Genomic DNA, 18,354 nt, shown 5'->3' on the forward strand with positions numbered 1-18,354 from the left:
GCTACCAGAGCACCTTGTATTCTGCATACATTGGTGGAATATGTTTCGCAGCAACTAACAATATGAGTCTTGGATTGGTGCTGAAAGATCAGCACTGGACGGTTAACCACAAGATTGGCAGTTCAAATCCACTAGCTGCTCCTTGGAAACCCTATACAGGGCCACTATGAGTCAAAGCAAATAGCAACAACAGGAAAAGGATACTCATGTAAATATGAATTATATAGAACTCAACCAGAATCTATAAAGTACCATTAATCATCAATTGTTCACTGGTAATGTTTATAATATATCCTAGCAATTTTGTTACTGTTAAGATTGTTCTTTGCATTTCATAAATACAGCTAACTCAATTTTCTCTGCAGAGCAGGGCAGAGACATTCCCCAAATAACTGTATACCTGACTCTGGAATATAATGAAATATTTCAGTGGTACAGCATGCTTTGCTTTGACATATTATGAAATCCCTTTGTAAGTCCTGGATAGATATCTGCTAACAACAAACAAAAGGACCTAAATCATACTTGGATAGAAGTCAGACTGGGATTTAAAATGTTTTGCAGAAAGCATGGAATAATATATTTGGAGTGACCAGGGGTAAACTGTTGTTGAACAGATAACTCTGGCCCTCGCAACGCCCCTTGACCAAGATTCAGGGCGGGGACTGTTTTAACATTTTCCCTTTGGTAATGTTCTTAACAAAATGGGTCGAAATGTCCCTCCACTATTTCTACGTAGGCTTTTAGCAGAAAACAAGAAGTTACAATATTCCATTCAAATCCCATCCTGGTTTCCTTTATAAGGGGGCCCACAGAAGTTCCAGCAAAAGAATTTTTTAGAACTGAATTTACTCGCTGGACCTTGTACATGGGATCTCTCACCACAAGCCTCCAGGAGGCAGGGAAATATTCTTCACACCCTGTCTATTATTAATAATCGGAGAGACTGAACTTGAATTGAGTCCATATGCTACAACTTTGTTTCAATGATGTTTCAGAAAATAAATTTCCTGGAGTTAAGTGTAGGACCTGCCAGAGTACCAAGCAACGCACACAGCCCCAATAACCATCCCATAAAATGTGCCATTTCATTAGTAGCTGCATAAAGGTAAGCCACTCGCTCGAACACCCTCCAGGTAATTTTGTGATTTTATGTTCTGTACAATCCCAAACTCATGGATGACACTCCATAAAGACCTGACACCTAAGATGAAACTAGTGTCAGGCCAAATAAAATGTTAGAGACTCGCTGATAATAAACGACTGGTTTTACTTTGCTTTTTGAGTGAATGCCTTTAGCTCTAGCCTGTGTGACCATGTCATCATTTTCACAGCAACCATCAAATGTGTTTCCAAATAGAAGCAAACCAAAGAAATACAAAGGATCTCAAATCCTAATAAAAAAATAAATGAGTGGTATGTTGGGTTTGTGTTTCCAACCAAATGGGTAAGTCACAGAATCGACAATATTTTTGCTCCCAAACTCTGTAAGACACATCAAGAATGAGTCCCAGAATTTGACTGCACACACCCTGACTTAAGTGTACACTTCATTTGGCTATCACCTCTGTGACTATTCTAATAAATACGCTGCATTAATACATTCCTCTTGAGTTCAATGCATTCCATGAGCTCCCTGCCATGACCACTGGGGGGCAGTTGTCACCATGACACTTACTCGAACAACATCCAGCTCCTTGTTCCTCTGCATGAGCTGCTTTTCCAGTTCCACAATCTTGGACATGGCTTCATTCTCCGTGTCTTGTAGTTTTTCAGACAACTGTAAAGTTTTGAAAGGGAGGCTGTGTCATAACACAGGACAAATCTGAATTAAGTCTCTTGGTTCTCAGGATGTGAAGCTCAAAGGCCGTTAGGAGACCACCAGAATTCACATGCTGTTTTCTGGCATTGTTAATATTTATAATATGGCTCTGAATACATATTTGTTTCTGAGAGGAATTAATAATTTATATTTAATCCTTAATAAAACCCATATGTCAGTTCCTGAGTTTTCAACATACACAGTATGTCTCCCTCCATGTCTGAAATAGCTAGCAGGGGTAGGAGTCCTTAGGCGGTGCAAATAGTTAATGTGCTTAGCTGATAACCAAATTATTGGAGATTCCAGTCCACCCAGAGGTGCCTAAGAAAGGTCTGGTGATCTGCTTCTGAAAATCAGCCATTAAAACCCTATGGAAGTCAGTTCTACTCTGACATACACAGGCTTACCAAAGAGTCAGAATCAACTGGATGGCAACTTGTACTAGTCTTTCTAGAACAGAAAATAGTAAGGTGAGGGATGAGGGCAAGCTGTCTACTCCGTCTTTATTCCCCATTAATAAAGGGCCATCAGCCAACAACTTTAGAGAACAGTTGATCGAGAAAACTTAGTACTATCATTATAGACCAAGTTTGGGAAAAACAACAACAACAACAACAACAACAACAACAACTATTATTTGTTGTGACCTAAACTACCCAAATAAGAAAAGGTATGTTAGTAGTTCGAATAAACAGGGGATCTGCTACAAAAGCACATATGTAACTATGGCCCTGCAGTGCTGACTGAGGCTTCAAGTGAAAGACGTGTGTTAAATAGCAACTTTTAGCATAATCTAAAACTGAACAGCTTCAGATTTCACGGAAAATAATCACAGGTAAGAAAATCAATGAAACAAGGGGAGGAGCAAGAGTAGAATATAACACGCATCTTTTCAGGGAAGGATATTCGGTCTGTAATTCTCCTAAGAAGGTGTCAACCAAGTCTCTGTAGCACTTTCAAAAGGGGGGTCAAGGCTCACCAACAAGCCAGGTAGATGCCCACTTCCCAAGCGATGGGGAAAGATAAAGGGTATTAAGCACATGTTTCCCAAATAAAACAAAGGAAAATAACTGGACTATTCAAAGGGGGCAATTATATTTTTTAAAAAAAGAATGAAAACTCATTTCGCAATCAAGAAAAACAGTCAATCATAATGTCATTAAGATAATTAAGTCTTCACACAATACTTGGGCTTTTGAGAAGCATTATTCTTCTGTTCATTCGTTCAATATTTAAATATGTGCTTCAAGACTGAGTAACTGAACAACTCCTTAGAATCATATTCAACTGTGATCTGTAGCAAGAAAAGAACCTTCAAGTTAAAGTGAATAGAGGTAAATACTGTAAACTGATGGTACAAGGATGGGATTGCAATCATTGTAATGAAGCAAAGTTTACGATTGTTGGATGTAAATCTGCTCTGTAAATCTTCACAATAAAAAGTTTTTTAAAAAATCCTTTGGAAAAAAAATAGAGTCCCTATTCTAATGTATAGGGAATTCTAAGAAGAAAGAATGTGGAAAAGCTCACTGGTTTCCTTGAAACTGCCTATTGTTGACTTTAATCTAGTTAGAATGTGAGGAGCCATAAGGGAGTAATGTGCAGACAGGCATCCTGGAGATGCTAAATCATCCTGTCCATGGGCTCATGTGGACACCTTTGGTAGAAGGTTCTTCACCACTCAGGGTCAAATTCCCACATCTTTAGGTTATGACAATCATCTAACTCTTGTGTTTGTAACTAAGACAGCTAGAGAAGCTGAACTCAGTGCAACTGAGCAGGTACATGAGCTGAGGCAAGGCAACTGAGTCCACTAAGTCTTAGGTATCACACACACACACACACACATACTGCCTTCTGGGTAAAAAAAAACCTACAATAGCTTCTGATAATCCACTGTCTCAAGTTGCAGCCTATTCATATATTCTAAACATTTTAATTCCTGCTATAAGGTTATCAAATTAATTCAGCTTTACATTTAGTTGAAACCTAACCAACTTTTCTTTTCTGAAATGCACTTACATGAGAAATGTTTTCTTCCAGTTCTTCTACCCTCTCCAAGGCTGCATTCTTGGTTTCAGCATCTTCCAACAGAGCTCCTACATCAAACACGTTGTCCAAGTAAGCCTGAATCTGTACCTGCAGCTTGTCACTCTCTGTGTGTTTCAGCTTCTAAAAACCAAAATACAATAGAAGGCAGTGTTAGCATTATCTGTGGAAACAAAATATAACTCCCAATACTCTATGAGTATTTCACACAGTCCAGTCTCTTCAAAGAGGAGGCTTCATCATTTATCATCCTCCTTAAAAGAATTACCAAATGACTGCCTAAGACAATACAATCAACTAGGTTACTTTCTGGGGAATAACTCCTCCCTAATATGCACATGGAGTCCTGGTGTGGCGGTGCAGGTTAATACTCTGGACTACAAGTTCGCCTTGAACTGCAAGGTCGGCGGTTCAAGCTCACCAGCTGTGCCTCGAAAACCCTATACAGAGTCGCTATGAGTTGAAACCAACTCAGCAGCACTTAACAACAACATTAACATGCAAATATTTTCTTTCAAATCTTTCCTGCTCTGTGCAGACATATTATTAACTAAAACATTTTGAAGTATACAAAATGAAAATAATAGAAAAATTAAAAACAGCTTGGAAATGGAACAGCAAGTCACAGGCAACATGAACCTTTAGGGACTGAAGTACAGTTATTGGTCTCTCCATGTGCAGAAGAAAGAAAAGTGATGAAAACTGAAGATGCTTGGAAATCAATTAGAACAATTGGCTAATAGAACATGTGAGCATCAGTCTCCATGACTCTGCTCTGAAAGGGATCACATTTGAAGGTCCCGGATAGAGTGGGAGAAAATGTGGAACAAAACTCAAAATTATAAAAAAGATTGGGCTTACTGTAGGATAAACATTGGACTTCAAACTACAAGGCCACTGACAGTTCAAGTGCACTAACTGCTCCACAGCAGAAAGATGAGGCTTTCTACTCCACAAAGATGAAAGCCTCAGAAACCCAATAAAGGGTCTCGAAACGACAGATAAAACTTGATGGCACTCAACAACAACAATAACTGGACAGAAAAAGACAGTAGGAATCTGCGGCTATGACCCTTGATCACCCTTCAGGTCTGGAACAGAACTAACTCATCCTTGTGGCCCAATTTTCAACCAAGTGGTGGGTAGGTAGTAGGGGGGACAACAACACGAGTGAGGTATGCTCACCATGGAATGGTCAACCATTCAAGATCAGAAGGGCAACCTTTACCTGGGGACAAGGTACAGAGGGGTGAGAAGGACGGTGGATGGAAACTGGAACCACCAAGGAAGAGTTGGGATAACAGCTGTTACATGGAGGGGACTGCAATCATTGAGATGAAACCAAGTGCACGATTCGTTGGTTGGATGTAAAACTGATAACCTTCTCTGCAAACTTTCCCTCTGTCCATAGTAAAAAGTTACAAAAAAAGAGATTTAAAAAGAAAAAAACTTGAGAGGAGTCTGTGTAGTACAAAAGAATGAAGTAGGTAGTATCTTAGCCATCATAGTAGTGTATGTGCATGAGGGGGAAGTGGGAGAGACACAGAGCCTGCAGGCTTATTTGAGTATAAGTTGCAAACTCTCCAGCATTTTCCCTATGTAAGCCAGAACTTGCTCCGGGGAATCAAGGGAAAATGATTTGGCACATGTATGATGAAAGTAAACACATACTGAACAAGTGAATGCTTATTTACAAGGATGTTGTTGTTGTTATGTGCCATGGAGTCAGTTCCAACTCAGCCTCCCTGTACAGGGTTTCTGAGGCTGTAAATCTTTATGGGAGCAGAAAGCCTCATCTTTCTTTCTCCCACGGAACAGCTGGTAGTTTCGAACTGCTGACTCTGAGGTTAGCAGCCCGATTCGTACTAAGATTAATTTGAAATCCTGCTGATGAGACTGTTCCACCTTAGTCTAGGAGTCAGAACTGAAAAATGTTTCTGAATAAGGACAAAGATTAGATAGGAAAATGGAGAACAGACTATTGGATTTTTTGTAAGATTCAGAGTGAATAATGAGTATTGACTGATGTGTTCATAACTGTCACTGTAAACTAGGGCCTACAAGCTAGCTTTTAAATTTTGGTCATCATAAAATTGAACCCAGATTGTCATTAGGAATCTACACATCCAATTTTTGTTCATATATTGCCAGTCTCAAAGAATGTAGGAAACGAAGATATACTAACCTCGACCTCAAAGCCAAATAACCAACCTCTCAATAACATAGTCTGTCAATGATTTCAGTGGGGTTCCAGGTAGAAAAACCATTCAAACAATTCTTTAAGGGAAGCTCAACCTGCATAGGGCAGCCCAACTATCTGTAAGAAAGGCTGTCAGTTCCAGAGAAACCAACTCTGTGTTTCTGCCTCACAATAAACAAGGGCACAGTCTGTGTAATTCCCTGGCTTTATCCCTAATGAAAGGTCCCTGGGTGGCACAAACTGTCTAACTTGACTGATAACAAAAAGGTTGGTGGCTCGAACCCATCTGGCAACACCATAGAAAGCAACACATTGGGCACCAAAAGTTAGAATCAACAAGACAGCAACAAAATGCCTAACGAAGACAGCAGTCGAACTCTGGAGATATCTCAGGGAAGTTCTTCCCAGCCAGAAATAACCGTGAAACCGAAGTAAATAATGCTTACATTACCACTAGTGATCTTCCAAACTTATCTAATCCATTCCCATGTAAAGATGAAAATGAAAACTGCCTGAGTCCAAGGATGAGGGCACAACTTTTGTACACATAGTTACTCTGGCCCTTTTATGATTTCCTTATTAACTTTCTGTTTCTTAGCTGAAATGCTTTAGGGAACTGGCTGAACACTTTCTGAAACGGAGCAAGAATAAGAGAAACCTTAGATACCCTTCTCCAAAGAACTGAAAGTAGAACTTCTAAAGTCACAAACACTTTAAGTAGAATTTAACAGTTATATGAGGAACTCCCTAATGCCCATTTCCTCATTATTTTTTTATGCTCTAAGCATTTACTCATCACTCCACAGCTGTCCTGGTCTGACTTTCCCTTGATGGAGTCCCCAGAGTGACCAGGAACGTGAATTACCCAATAGCCAGGAGGAAGAATGTGATGAGACTTGACCCAGACAGACCTCAAAAGCAGAGAAAAAAATTGTAGCCAAGCCTGCAAGAGGTTATCTAACTTCGGACTAAGCAGTTGCTGGCAGATGACAGCCTGAAGTCCCAGAAAGTCTGCAAGTATCCAGCTTCTTTGGCAGATTGCATCACTGAGCTTGGTTCCCTTTAACCAACACAGTGGTTGATTGCATAGAATTTTAAGCCTGCTTTCACTACTGTAGAAGTATACCTTTGAGAGTGGACAAACACAATCAGTTTCTATATTTGAGCCAAAGATTAGAGTTGTACTCACATCCAAGTATTCGTCCAGGCCCAATTTGGTAAATTCATATTGCAGGTGAACTCTGAAATTCATGTCTTCTACTGAATGGACTACAATATTAATAAACTGCATAGAGGCCACCTGAAATGAAATTGTCAAGGGGTTAGATAGGCTCCAAACTTCTTTTCTCATTTTAATCAATCATGTGCTTTTGATTTCACAACTGCAGGACCATTTGCCAATATGGTTTTCCCTCTTCATTTTATCAGGTTTTTAAATAAACATTTTTTTTCTATGAATTAAAAAGTCACCTAAGTACAACAATGAGATACCACTTCACATCCACTGCTGCTGCTGCTGTTGTTAAGTGCTGTTGAGTCAGTTCCACCTGAGAGCAACACTGTACAGGGTTTCTGAGGAGCAGTTGGTGGGCTTGAACTGCTGACCTTGTGGTCTGCAGTACAGTGTTTACACTACAGAGCCACACCAGGAATCCTCACATCCACTAGAATGGTTATAAGGAAAGATTTACAGCCTCGGAAACCCTATACAGGGTCACTATGAGTCCAAAATGGACTCAATGCACACAGCAGCAGAACGGTTATTATCGAAAAAACAGATCATAAAAAGTGCTGGGGGAGGAGGGTGCAGAGAAATGGAAGCCCTCATACATTGTTGCTAGGCATGCAGAGTGGTGCAGCTGCTAATGAAATCAGCGAGGCTTAGAGTTACCATGAAATCCAGCAATTCCACCTCTATGTCTGTATCCATGAAAATGGAAACTAGATGTTCATTCAAAAGTTGTATACAAATATGCTCACAACAGCGTAAGAACAACCCAGATGTCAATATCCGTTTGAATTGATCAACAAAATGTGGTTTATCCTTATTCGTCCTCTCTCACCTAATCCCTGTTTCCTTTATTTTTTTTTAGTCTTTATCAAGTTAGATCTTTGACTATATCATATGCTGTGGGTTAAGCACTGGACTGCTCACTGCAAGGTTGTTGATTCAAATCCACCAGTAGCTCTGTGGAAGAAAGATGAAGCTGTCTGCTCTGGTAAAAATTTACAGTCTTGGAAATTCTATATAGGGTAGCTATGAGTCCAAATCAACTTGATGGTAGTGGCATTTAGTTTTACACATATTTAGAAGATGTTTAAATTATCTAGATTACTAGAGTACTGCACTGTAATTTACTGGGGAAAAAAAAAAGAATCACTTCAGGTTCTATGATACAATAAACTAAAAACAATGTTAACAGGTTTTTTACTTTGGTTCACAAAAAATACAGAGAAAAGAAAAAAAATACATAAAAGGAGTTTTTATTATATATTACGAAGACTATGTTGTTTGAGAGGTTGAGCAACCTAACTGTATCCCCAAGGCAGTTATGAAAAGTCTCATGTTCTGGAGGAAAACATGATCAGATTTTGACATCTTGCCATTTCTCTTGAGAAAGTAGGTCTAAATGATCTGTTGAGCTTTATAATATGCACTATTTGCTAGGTGACATGTAGATGTAACACACAGTGCCTGGGTCGTGGTGTTGTTGTTAAGTGCCGTCGAGTCGGTTCCGACCCATAGCGACCCTGTATAGAGTTTCCGAGGAGCAGCTGGTGAGCTTGAACCACTGACCTTGCAGTTCGAATGGCTTTGCAGTCTGGCGCATTAACCCACAATGCCAAGTGGTGGTGATTTTGTATCGCTGAGTCGATTCTGACTCACAGCGACCCTGCATAGGATTTCGAGGCTGGAAATCTTTATGGGAGCAGAAAGTCTCTTCTTTCTCCCACACAATGGCTGCTAGTTTCAAACAGCTGACTTTAAGGTTACAACTTGTAACCCATTTATGCTACCTCTAAATAAGGCACCTCAGTGTATTTACATATGAATCAAACTGATAGGAAATACAGATGTTGCTATGGGCTTAATATAATTTCAGCAGAAATTCAATTACCTAAAGAGATCTGATTGGTATCGTAAGTGAAAGAGGCAGGCCCTACGCAGTAATAGGTAATAGAGTGTGTGGGTTGTGGCAAACTCAAGAGTGTATCTTCATATCCTGTTGGCCAAGAGCTACTTGGCTCTTAAAGCTGAAACTCTGCAGAAACAGGGGCCTAAAACCCCCAAATCTCACTGCCATCAAGTTGAATCCAACTCATCGTGATCCTACAGGACAGGGTACAACTGCTCCTTAGGTTTTCTGAGACTGTAAAACTCTTTACAGGAGCAGACAGTCTCAACTTTCTCCTGTGACGTGCCTTGTGGGTTAGAACTGTTGACCTTGCAGTTAGCAGCTGAAGGCTTAACCCACAGCAGCACCAGGGGTCCCTAAAGGGAAACTGCATTAACTCAAGGAAAGCCTACAGATATGAATGCACTCCATTTCCTGATTTTGTCAGGAAATTCTCTAGAGTTTCTTTAGGCCACAATTAAGATTTAGGGATATGAATTCAGAAGTCCTCAAACTCACTTAGTTGTCCTCTTTTTCTTTTTACGTAAGGATGACAATACTGCTGCTAAACCACACATTCTTACATGAGATCTAACCTGTTAAAGAGATTTGCAGTATGACTATGCCCTCACCAAATTACTAAAGTGGAAAACAGATCAAGGGGGGAAATTATTGCTGTATACTCACTTTTGGAATGTTTCTGTTGTGTGCTTAGCAACCCTATATGACAGAGAACAACTGTCCCATCGGGTTTTCTAGCCTGTAGCACCACAGCATATGCACTTGAACTCAAGGTTGGTTTGAACTGCAAGGTCGGCGGTTCAAACTCACCAGCTGCTCCTTAGAAACCCCATACAGAGTTGCTATGAGTTGGAACCGACTGGACAGCACCTAACAACAACCTTTCTGGGAAGAGCCCTTGTGGCACATTGGCTAAGTACTCAGCTGTGGGAGAAAGATGTGAAAATCAGTTTCTGTAAAAGATTTACAGTCTTGGAAACCGAGCAGGGGAAGCTCTACCTTGTCCTACAGGGTCACTAAGAATTGGAATCAATTCAACGACAATGGCTTTGGTGTTTGGAATCTTGATGGGAGCAGATGGCCTGGTCTTTTCTCTTGCCAGGAATTGCTAGGTGATTCAGACTACCAGTCTTTCGATTAGCAGCTGAGCACTTAACCATTGCATTCTAAGAGCGCCTTAAGTTTTGATACACATACTAACAACAGTTCTACAGAGTAAAGCACTCCAGTGTAAGAGAAAATAGCCCAGCAAAGGTCACTGGCTGCTGGGACCTTTCAGAGGTGAAATGATTAAAGCTCTTGGTTTCTACCTTAAGGTTTCCTACGCTGCACCATTGTCAGCTAGATAACTGAGGGCATTTGCACCAGAAATGTTTACCTGTTAATTTCTTTTTCCAACTGCATGGATCCTCTCCTTTATTCGCGATAAATCATCAGTACTTCTGTCTTTAAACTACGTACAAGGAAATTTCAAAAAGTTCATGGAAAAATAGAATGAGAAGAAAACGGAATTTTTCCACAAACTTTTTGAAGCCCCTTCATAAGTAGGATATAAAAATGAAAATAAGTGCCATGAGGGAAAAACAGATTAAGGAGGACACTCTAGATTGGATCTATTGCATATAATTTTCAATTTCCTGTCCTTTGCGTACACACACAGACACCTAGAGGGGGTTAGGAAAACTGCTGAGCTTGCTAAATTGAACGTAATGCTGAAACAACTCACCATAAAATCTATGTTATTGTCTTCATTCCTGAAATGTTCCATCAGCTTCTCAAAGCGCTGTTTTTCTCCACAAACCTGAAACATACATTTCATCGCACATGTGGAATTCCAAACACAAGCACTCCAAAATTAGATGCAGAAATTTCAGCATTAATAATTACTTCCAGAATGTCTTTCTTTTTTTGCTCTCTCATACACGATTTACTTCTTTTCTAAGCTACTTAAGTAACAAACAGTAACACAAGCCAGAAGCAAAAGCTGATCCTTGGTTTCTTTCACATGTTTTCGTGATACTTAAATCTATATCAAATGTGTTCTTCTTTCACTGGGTGTCTTTACAGTTGCACCAATATTTTTGCACACACTCAGAATCCCAGAAGGTAGATCATGGCGGAAAATGGCCAGTTTCCTTCTTACAAAATTACTTTCAAAACAAACATGCTAAAAGTTTTAGAGAATTTAGTAACTAAATTCACATAAAGGTAGATTCAAAATTTCCGTATTATGGCAAACTGAATCAAAAACATTTAGAACATCAAGTATATCACACAAGTAAATTAGACATGTCGGAAAGCTCTATTAACCCATTTAAAGTGACTAGAGAACAGAAATGTATAGTTATTTGTAAAGTAGTATCCAGAATCCTAAAACATGAATTCAGCTCAAATGAATTCTTTGATTAAATAGGTGAAATAAAGTACTAGAAACTTCAAAGATCCAAATGATCTGTATATATGTATATGGAATTAAATACATAGCGCAATAAGCACAGAGTCAAACATGAAAACTAAGGGAGGTGATGGTTACACAATATGATGGACTTAATTTGTGTCACTGAAAATTAAATACTAAAAAATGTGGAGCTAGTTATTATATCTATATAAGTATATACATACATACCTAAGGATCTCTTGTAGTATAGTTGTTACAAATCGGGTTGCTAACCTCAAGGTCGGCAGTTTGAAACTACCAGCTGTTCTGCAGGAGAACAATGAGGCTTTCGGCTCCCATAAAGATTAATAGGTTCAGAAAACCTGTACAGGGTCTCTATGAGCTGGAACTGACTCTACAGCACATAACCACCACCACCACACATATTTAATATATAACTCTTACCACAATAAAACAACACAGAGTCAAAGAAAATTTTGTTTCAAATAATGCTTCTCTCTAGAAACTCATTCTCAAAATCAAGGAACACATTTGAATTCTGTCAAAGTCCTGTTTTTTTGAGCAAAGTGCTCCTCCCACTGGTTTAATCCATTCATTCAGCCTCTAAAAAATGTTTCTCTGAACACCTATGGACTGCACACTTAGTAATACATATAATCCCTCATGTTACCATTTTGCAAAGGGAATCACGGTTTGGCATGCTAAACTGTATTTTCTGATTCCAAGATCTTTGGGATATTCAGGCTGATCCTGTACAACTCTCCTAAAATGATACTTCTTCATAATGGCATAATTTATTTCAGTCATGTTAAATAATGCCATTTAGTTATATATTAAATAAACATAGACATTTTGGTAAAGGAATTTTGTTTGCTTTGTTCATTACTATATCCTCAACACCTAGAACAATGCTTAGCTCACTGTAAGTTCTCAGTAATATTTGTTGAATTGCATTGCACAGAGGATGAATGAATAATTATGTCAACATATATATATCTGGTAGCGTAGAGGTTATGAATCGGGCTGCTAATCTCACAGTCAGCAGTTTGAAACTACCAGCGGTTCTGCGGGAGAAAGATGAGGCTTTCTGCTCCCGTAAAGATTTACAGCCTCAGAAACCCTGTACAGGGTCGTTATGAGTCGGAACCGACTCCATGGCATATAACAACAACAACAATGTATAACATATGCTCCAGGGTGAAACAAGAAGCAGGAGTACAAGTAGATTGGCACCTAGGATACCCACAAGTCTTCAGTGGTAGCCCCTGTGCCTAAACTAGCTGCTAGAAGTGTTCAGAGGAATAAATACCTTTTCAGTGTTACAGCAACTTCATTTTTTTCAAAAGCTCATAGTTTACTGCAATCTGATGAATACTTTCCATTTTATTATTATTATTATAAGGTTTTTATTATGGATTGAGTAAAAGTTGACAGGGCAGATCATCATTGTTTCATTATTGAAATATCCCCTCCTTGTATCATCAGCTAACAGTGTGTTTCTATTCACTTTAGTGGTTTTTTTTTTAAACACTCAGGCATATATAATAATTTACACCACCAAAGGGCCCATTCTGCAAGTCTGCCTCCTAGTCGCCATCTCTTAGTCTCTCTCTTTCCATGAATCTAGAGTCCTCAGCTGCTCCCTCCCTCCAAGTCCCCATCTCTGTCTCTATCTCTGGTGTCAATGCTTCTCTGGATAAGGTCTCACGTTCATAAGGTCTATTCTCCCTTGATGATCCTAGGGTCCTTTATTTCTGGACTGTAAGATTAACTACTCCCCTGTTTTTGTTACAAAGCTTATACTTTTAAAATTCTGAGAGTCGCAATTAGTCATGGTAACAATTACTCACTACTGAATCATAAGAACCTTATTCCCATCTCTTTTAACCAGATCCATCTAGACAGGATGAAAACTATTCAGTGGGGACTCTTTCTTCCCCACACACTATTAAACTACACTCCCCCTTGAAACCTTGTTAACCAGTCACTTCGTGCTTTTATCGTCCCCTCATTTTAGGTAGCCAATGTCTAAGTTGCCCATCCCTATCTGCCCTGTGTACAGAGGGGATAGCACTGATATTTAATGTGAAGACTCCTTCACTCTCTGTTGGTATTTAGAGTTACTACCTCCAAGAGTCAAGTTCAGCGTAGTGGTTACGAATCGGGCTGCGAACCTTAAGGTCAGCGGTTCGAAACTACCAGCTGCTCCGCGGGAGAAAGATGAGGCTTTCTACTCCCGTAAAGATTTACACCCTCGCAAACCCTGTACAGGGTCGCTATGGGTCGGAACCGACTCGACGGCACTTAACAACAACAACCTCCAAGAGTCAAGTTCATCAAATTGTAGCAATTTACCTGTTTCCTTTATCACAAATTGTTTTATTCTTTTTTATTTTTAATCCTCCTCTAGTTGAGCTCTGATTATCAAGGCTATGTCAAATGGGTACTATCTGCAACTTTGAGTGTTCTTGTGCACCTCCTCTCACTCCGTATCAGCTGGATGCTTCACTCTCAGCTCTAGCCCTCTGAGGCTGTCTTTGACCATAGGGCTCAGGTATCCCCAGGTCTCACCACACTTTGGACCAACCAGCCCTTTCTCTTCTCTCTCATATCTCCAGGTCAACGGAAATCTATGGAATGTTGTTGAACTCAGCCTATTTCTTCATTGCTGCCTTTCCCCCTCTTTCACTCACCATTAGACCAATGTAGTCATCAGCAAGCTTACATGCCTGCTCATGTGTTCCCTTTGAGTTTCAGTCTTAGAGGGGTGATTGTCCTGAGGAACTTGATTGCTTGCCTTGATGGCTTCCTGGTGAACAACTTGCTTATTCTTGTAGTAGCCAGTCATACTGCCATTTTTGTTTTGGGGTTTTCCTGATTATCTTTCTTTGAAGATGTAATCTTCTGTCACTCTAGCTGTTCCAGGCTGGTCTGCTTGTCCTTTCTAGTAGGAATGTCCCACCTCAGAAGGTTCTGGATGGGGCTCAGGATCCCACCTAAGGTCCTATACACTGCAAAGGCTCCGCAAGAGACCTATTTCACCGGGCAAGTTAGAACCCCCTTGAGGTATTCCAATCAGTTATAGGCTTATAAGCGTTCTGTAATCATGCGTCCCGACATTCCTTTCTATCCAACTCAAGTGTCCATTTTACAATAGTAGGAAAGGGAAACCAATATACATAAGACAGTCAAGCGTCTTAGTACTATTTACCCTCTTCAGACTATGCCTTGGTACCTGTATCACAAAGCCCTGCTGTTCCAAGGTTGAGCATGCATCACTATTTACCTCTGTCCGATTTAGCCTATGCAAACCTGCCTCAGTGTTCCCCTATCTACCTTGTTATTGCCCTCCCCAATACCCGAACTATGATGCATCTGCCCCTACCCTGTGCTCTGTTGTCACCTCCCTCCACCTCTCCCAACCCCCTCCCCCGCAAAGTAATTTTTTGTTTTTGTTTTTTCATTTTAGTATGGGTATCTTTTCTTTAAGGAGCTCTGGTAGCGTAGTGGTTACGAATCGGGCTGCAAACCTTAAGGTCAGCGGTTCGAAACTACCAGGTGCTCCACGGGAGAAAGATGAGGCTTTCTACTCCCGTAAAGATTTACACCCTCGGAAACCCTATACAGGGTCGCTATGGGTCGGAACCAACTCGATGGCACATAACAACAACAACAATCTTTTCTTTAGCTTTTACAATAATGGTCTTATGCAATATTTGCCCTTTTGTGCCTAATTTCACTCAGCATAATGTCCTCAAGGTTCATCCATGTTATGCACGCACCACAACTTGCAGCTTCCTTGTTATTCTTCAAGGTAGCATAATATTCCATTGTGTGTATGTATCAAAATTTGTTTATCCATTCTTCTATTGATGGGCACTTAGGCTGTCTCCATCTTTTTGCTATTGTGAATAGTGCTGCTATGAACACTGGTGTGCATATATCTACTTGTGTTACGGCTCGTATTTCTTGTGAATATATACCAAGTGGAGGAATTGCTGGATCATATGGTATTTCTATTTCCATCTTTTTGAGGAAGCACCATACTGTTTTCCAGAGTGGCTGGACCATTTTGCATTCCCACCAGCAATGTAGGAGGGTCTCAGTCTCTCCACATCCTCAATAGCATTTACTGTCCTTTACTTTTTTGATCTTTGCTGTTATTGTTGGTGTGCGATGATATCTCATTGTTGTTTTGATTTGCATCTCTCTAATGACTTGTAATCGTGAACATTTCTTCATATATTTGTTGGCTGCCCAAATGTCTTCTTTGGTGAAGTGTCTGTTCATGTCCTGTGTCCAGTTTTTAATTGGGTTACTTGTCTTTTTCTTGTAGAGATGTTGTAGTTTCCTATATATTTTAAGAAATTAGTCCCTTGTCTGATAAGTCATTGCAAAAGATTTCCCCCCATTCTGTGGGCTCCCTTTTTACTCTTTTGGTGAAATCCTTTGATGCACATAAGTTTCTAATTTTTAAAACGTACCAATCATCTATTTGATCTTTTTGTGTAATTTTCACAATGTTTTGTAGTCTGTGTGTGCCCAGGATTAGAACCCTTAGATTGTCCCTATTTTTTCATTAATAACCTTTATAAATCTGGGATTCATATTTAGGTCTTTAATCCATGCTGAGTTGGTCTCTGTATATGGTGTGAGGTAAAGGTTTTGTTTCAATTTTTTGCATATCAATTTCCAGTTCTGCCAGCACCATCTGTTGAAGAGACTACTTCTTCCCCACTCAATGTACTTTGGCCCTTTGTCAAAGATCAGTTGGCTGGATGTGGATGGGTTAATTTCTAGATTCTCAATTCTGTTCCTTTGATCTATATATCTTTCATTACACCAGTACCAGGCTGTTTTGACCACTGTAGCTATGTAGTAAATTTTGAAATCAGGGAGTGAGAGGCCTCCAACTTTCTTCTTCTTCTTAAGCAGTGCTTTGTTTATCCTGGGTCCATATTATAATTTGTTGTTGTTAAGTGCCATAGAGTCAGTTCCAACTCATCACGGAACCTGTATAAGGAGGAGAAGCTGGTGGGTTTGAACTAACAACCTTGTGGTTCACAGTCCAGTGTTGATCCTACAGTGCCATAATATTTTGTTGTTGTTGTTATGTGCGTGGAATTGGTTCCAACTCATAGCAACTCTGTACAGGGTTTCCGAGGCTGCAAATCTTAATGGGAGCAGAAATCCTCATCTTTCTCCAGCGTAACAGCTGGTAATTTCGAAATGCTTACCCTGAGGTTAGAAGCTTTATTTGTAACCACTACGCTACCAGAGCTCCTGCCATAATATTTAGACATGCTTAAATAAAAATAAATTACATATGTAAAGGAACAGAGCACAAGTCCAGTCAAAAGGAAGGGGAACACCCACACTTGCAGATGATACCCATTTGACCTGACTTCAACGACTGGATAAACTGAGCTCAACCCGAAGAAGAAAGAAGAGGGAAAAAAGCATCATCTGATACAATTTGATAAACAGGACCTACACCTATGAATGCAGTAGCTCAAAAGAAGAAACAAATCCCTGCTGCAAGAACTATTCCCACCCCCTCCACACAAAGGGTAGACAAGGATGGGCAACTTGGACGTTGGCTACCCAAAATGGGGGGAGGGATACAAAGACAAGAAGTAACTGGCTTACAAGCTTTCAAGAGGGAATCTAGAACCAAAGGGTGTGGAGGAAGGTAGAGTCTCCAGTGAATAGTGTCCAGCCTGTCCAGGAAGGGCTGATGAAACGAAATACAGATGGGTCTCTTGTGATGCAATGGTGAATAATTGTTATCAGGACTGATTGTGAGGGTTGGAAATGTAAAGGTGGACATTTTGTAGCAAGGAGGGAAGCGATTAACTTTTCAGTCTAGGAGCGGAGGACCCTGGGACCATCAATGGAGAAGAGCAGAGAGCGGGATCCTACCCAGAGAAGTGGTGGGGCCTGAGATGGAGGCAGAGAAGATGACGTAAAGAGATGGTGTGGCTGGAGACTTGGGATCAGGAGATGGAAAGGGGCTGAGGACTGTGGTGGTGGGGCTGCAGGCTTACAGGGTACACCCTTTGGATGGGTGAGGATGTGTGGATGGGATGGTAACTATGCCAATGAAATGACAGATGATGGAATGAATGTAAACCTAATGTTCTCCCATGTAGACTATCACACAATTCACAATAAAACATTAAAAAAAAAAAAAAAAAAGGAAGGGGAAGAGGCACAAGAAGGAAGATTGTAAATATAGCCTTGTAACCATATACCTGGTCCCCTGTCCTGCACCCCAGTGAGCATTAATTCCGTAAGCAAGGTTGAATATGTGTGACAGATACACTATGTATATTGTAAAGCACTAGAGATCACTTAGATGTCTCATAAAGGCCACACAGACCACAAATTCAAGGAGATTCTGTCTTCTACTCCTGCCCTAGTTAGTTCTTAGCACCGACACTTTAAGGACCCCCTAAAAGTATCATCATAGCCACCCTATAGGACAGAGTATAACTGCTCCATAGGGTTTCCAAGGTTGTATATATTTACAGGGGCAGACAGTCCCATTTTTCTCCCACAGAGTGTCTGGTAGGTTTGAATTGCCAATCTTGCAGTTAGCAACCCAAGGTTTAATCTGCTGCATAGGTAGATTTAATGGCAGTGGGTGGGTTCTAGAAAGTATACAGGAGTATCTGCGTGGTTAAAAATGTAAGTGTCCTCAGCTATAACTGAAAGTTTGGAGATATGAGTCCACCCAGAGATGCTT

At 40.2% G+C, this 18,354-nt stretch overlaps 1 protein-coding gene across 1 annotated transcript in view; it reads right to left on the reverse strand.

Moving 5' to 3' along the window:
- The window catches only part of FMNL2 (formin-like 2), a 215,798-nt gene that overhangs the window by 30,296 nt on the left and 167,148 nt on the right, over positions 1-18,354 (reverse strand). Inside the window, exons 10-13 of the mRNA XM_006834592.1 lie at positions 10,935-11,009; positions 7,261-7,371; positions 3,845-3,994; positions 1,679-1,780 (exon numbers count right to left, since the gene is read on the reverse strand). Coding sequence (XP_006834655.1) covers positions 1,679-1,780; positions 3,845-3,994; positions 7,261-7,371; positions 10,935-11,009 — 438 coding nt within the window. The remainder of the gene's footprint in view (positions 1-1,678; positions 1,781-3,844; positions 3,995-7,260; positions 7,372-10,934; positions 11,010-18,354) is intronic.

The sequence above is a fragment of the Chrysochloris asiatica genome, unplaced genomic scaffold (assembly GCF_000296735.1).
Source record: "Chrysochloris asiatica unplaced genomic scaffold, ChrAsi1.0 scaffold00012, whole genome shotgun sequence".
NCBI lineage: Eukaryota > Metazoa > Chordata > Mammalia > Afrosoricida > Chrysochloridae > Chrysochloris > Chrysochloris asiatica.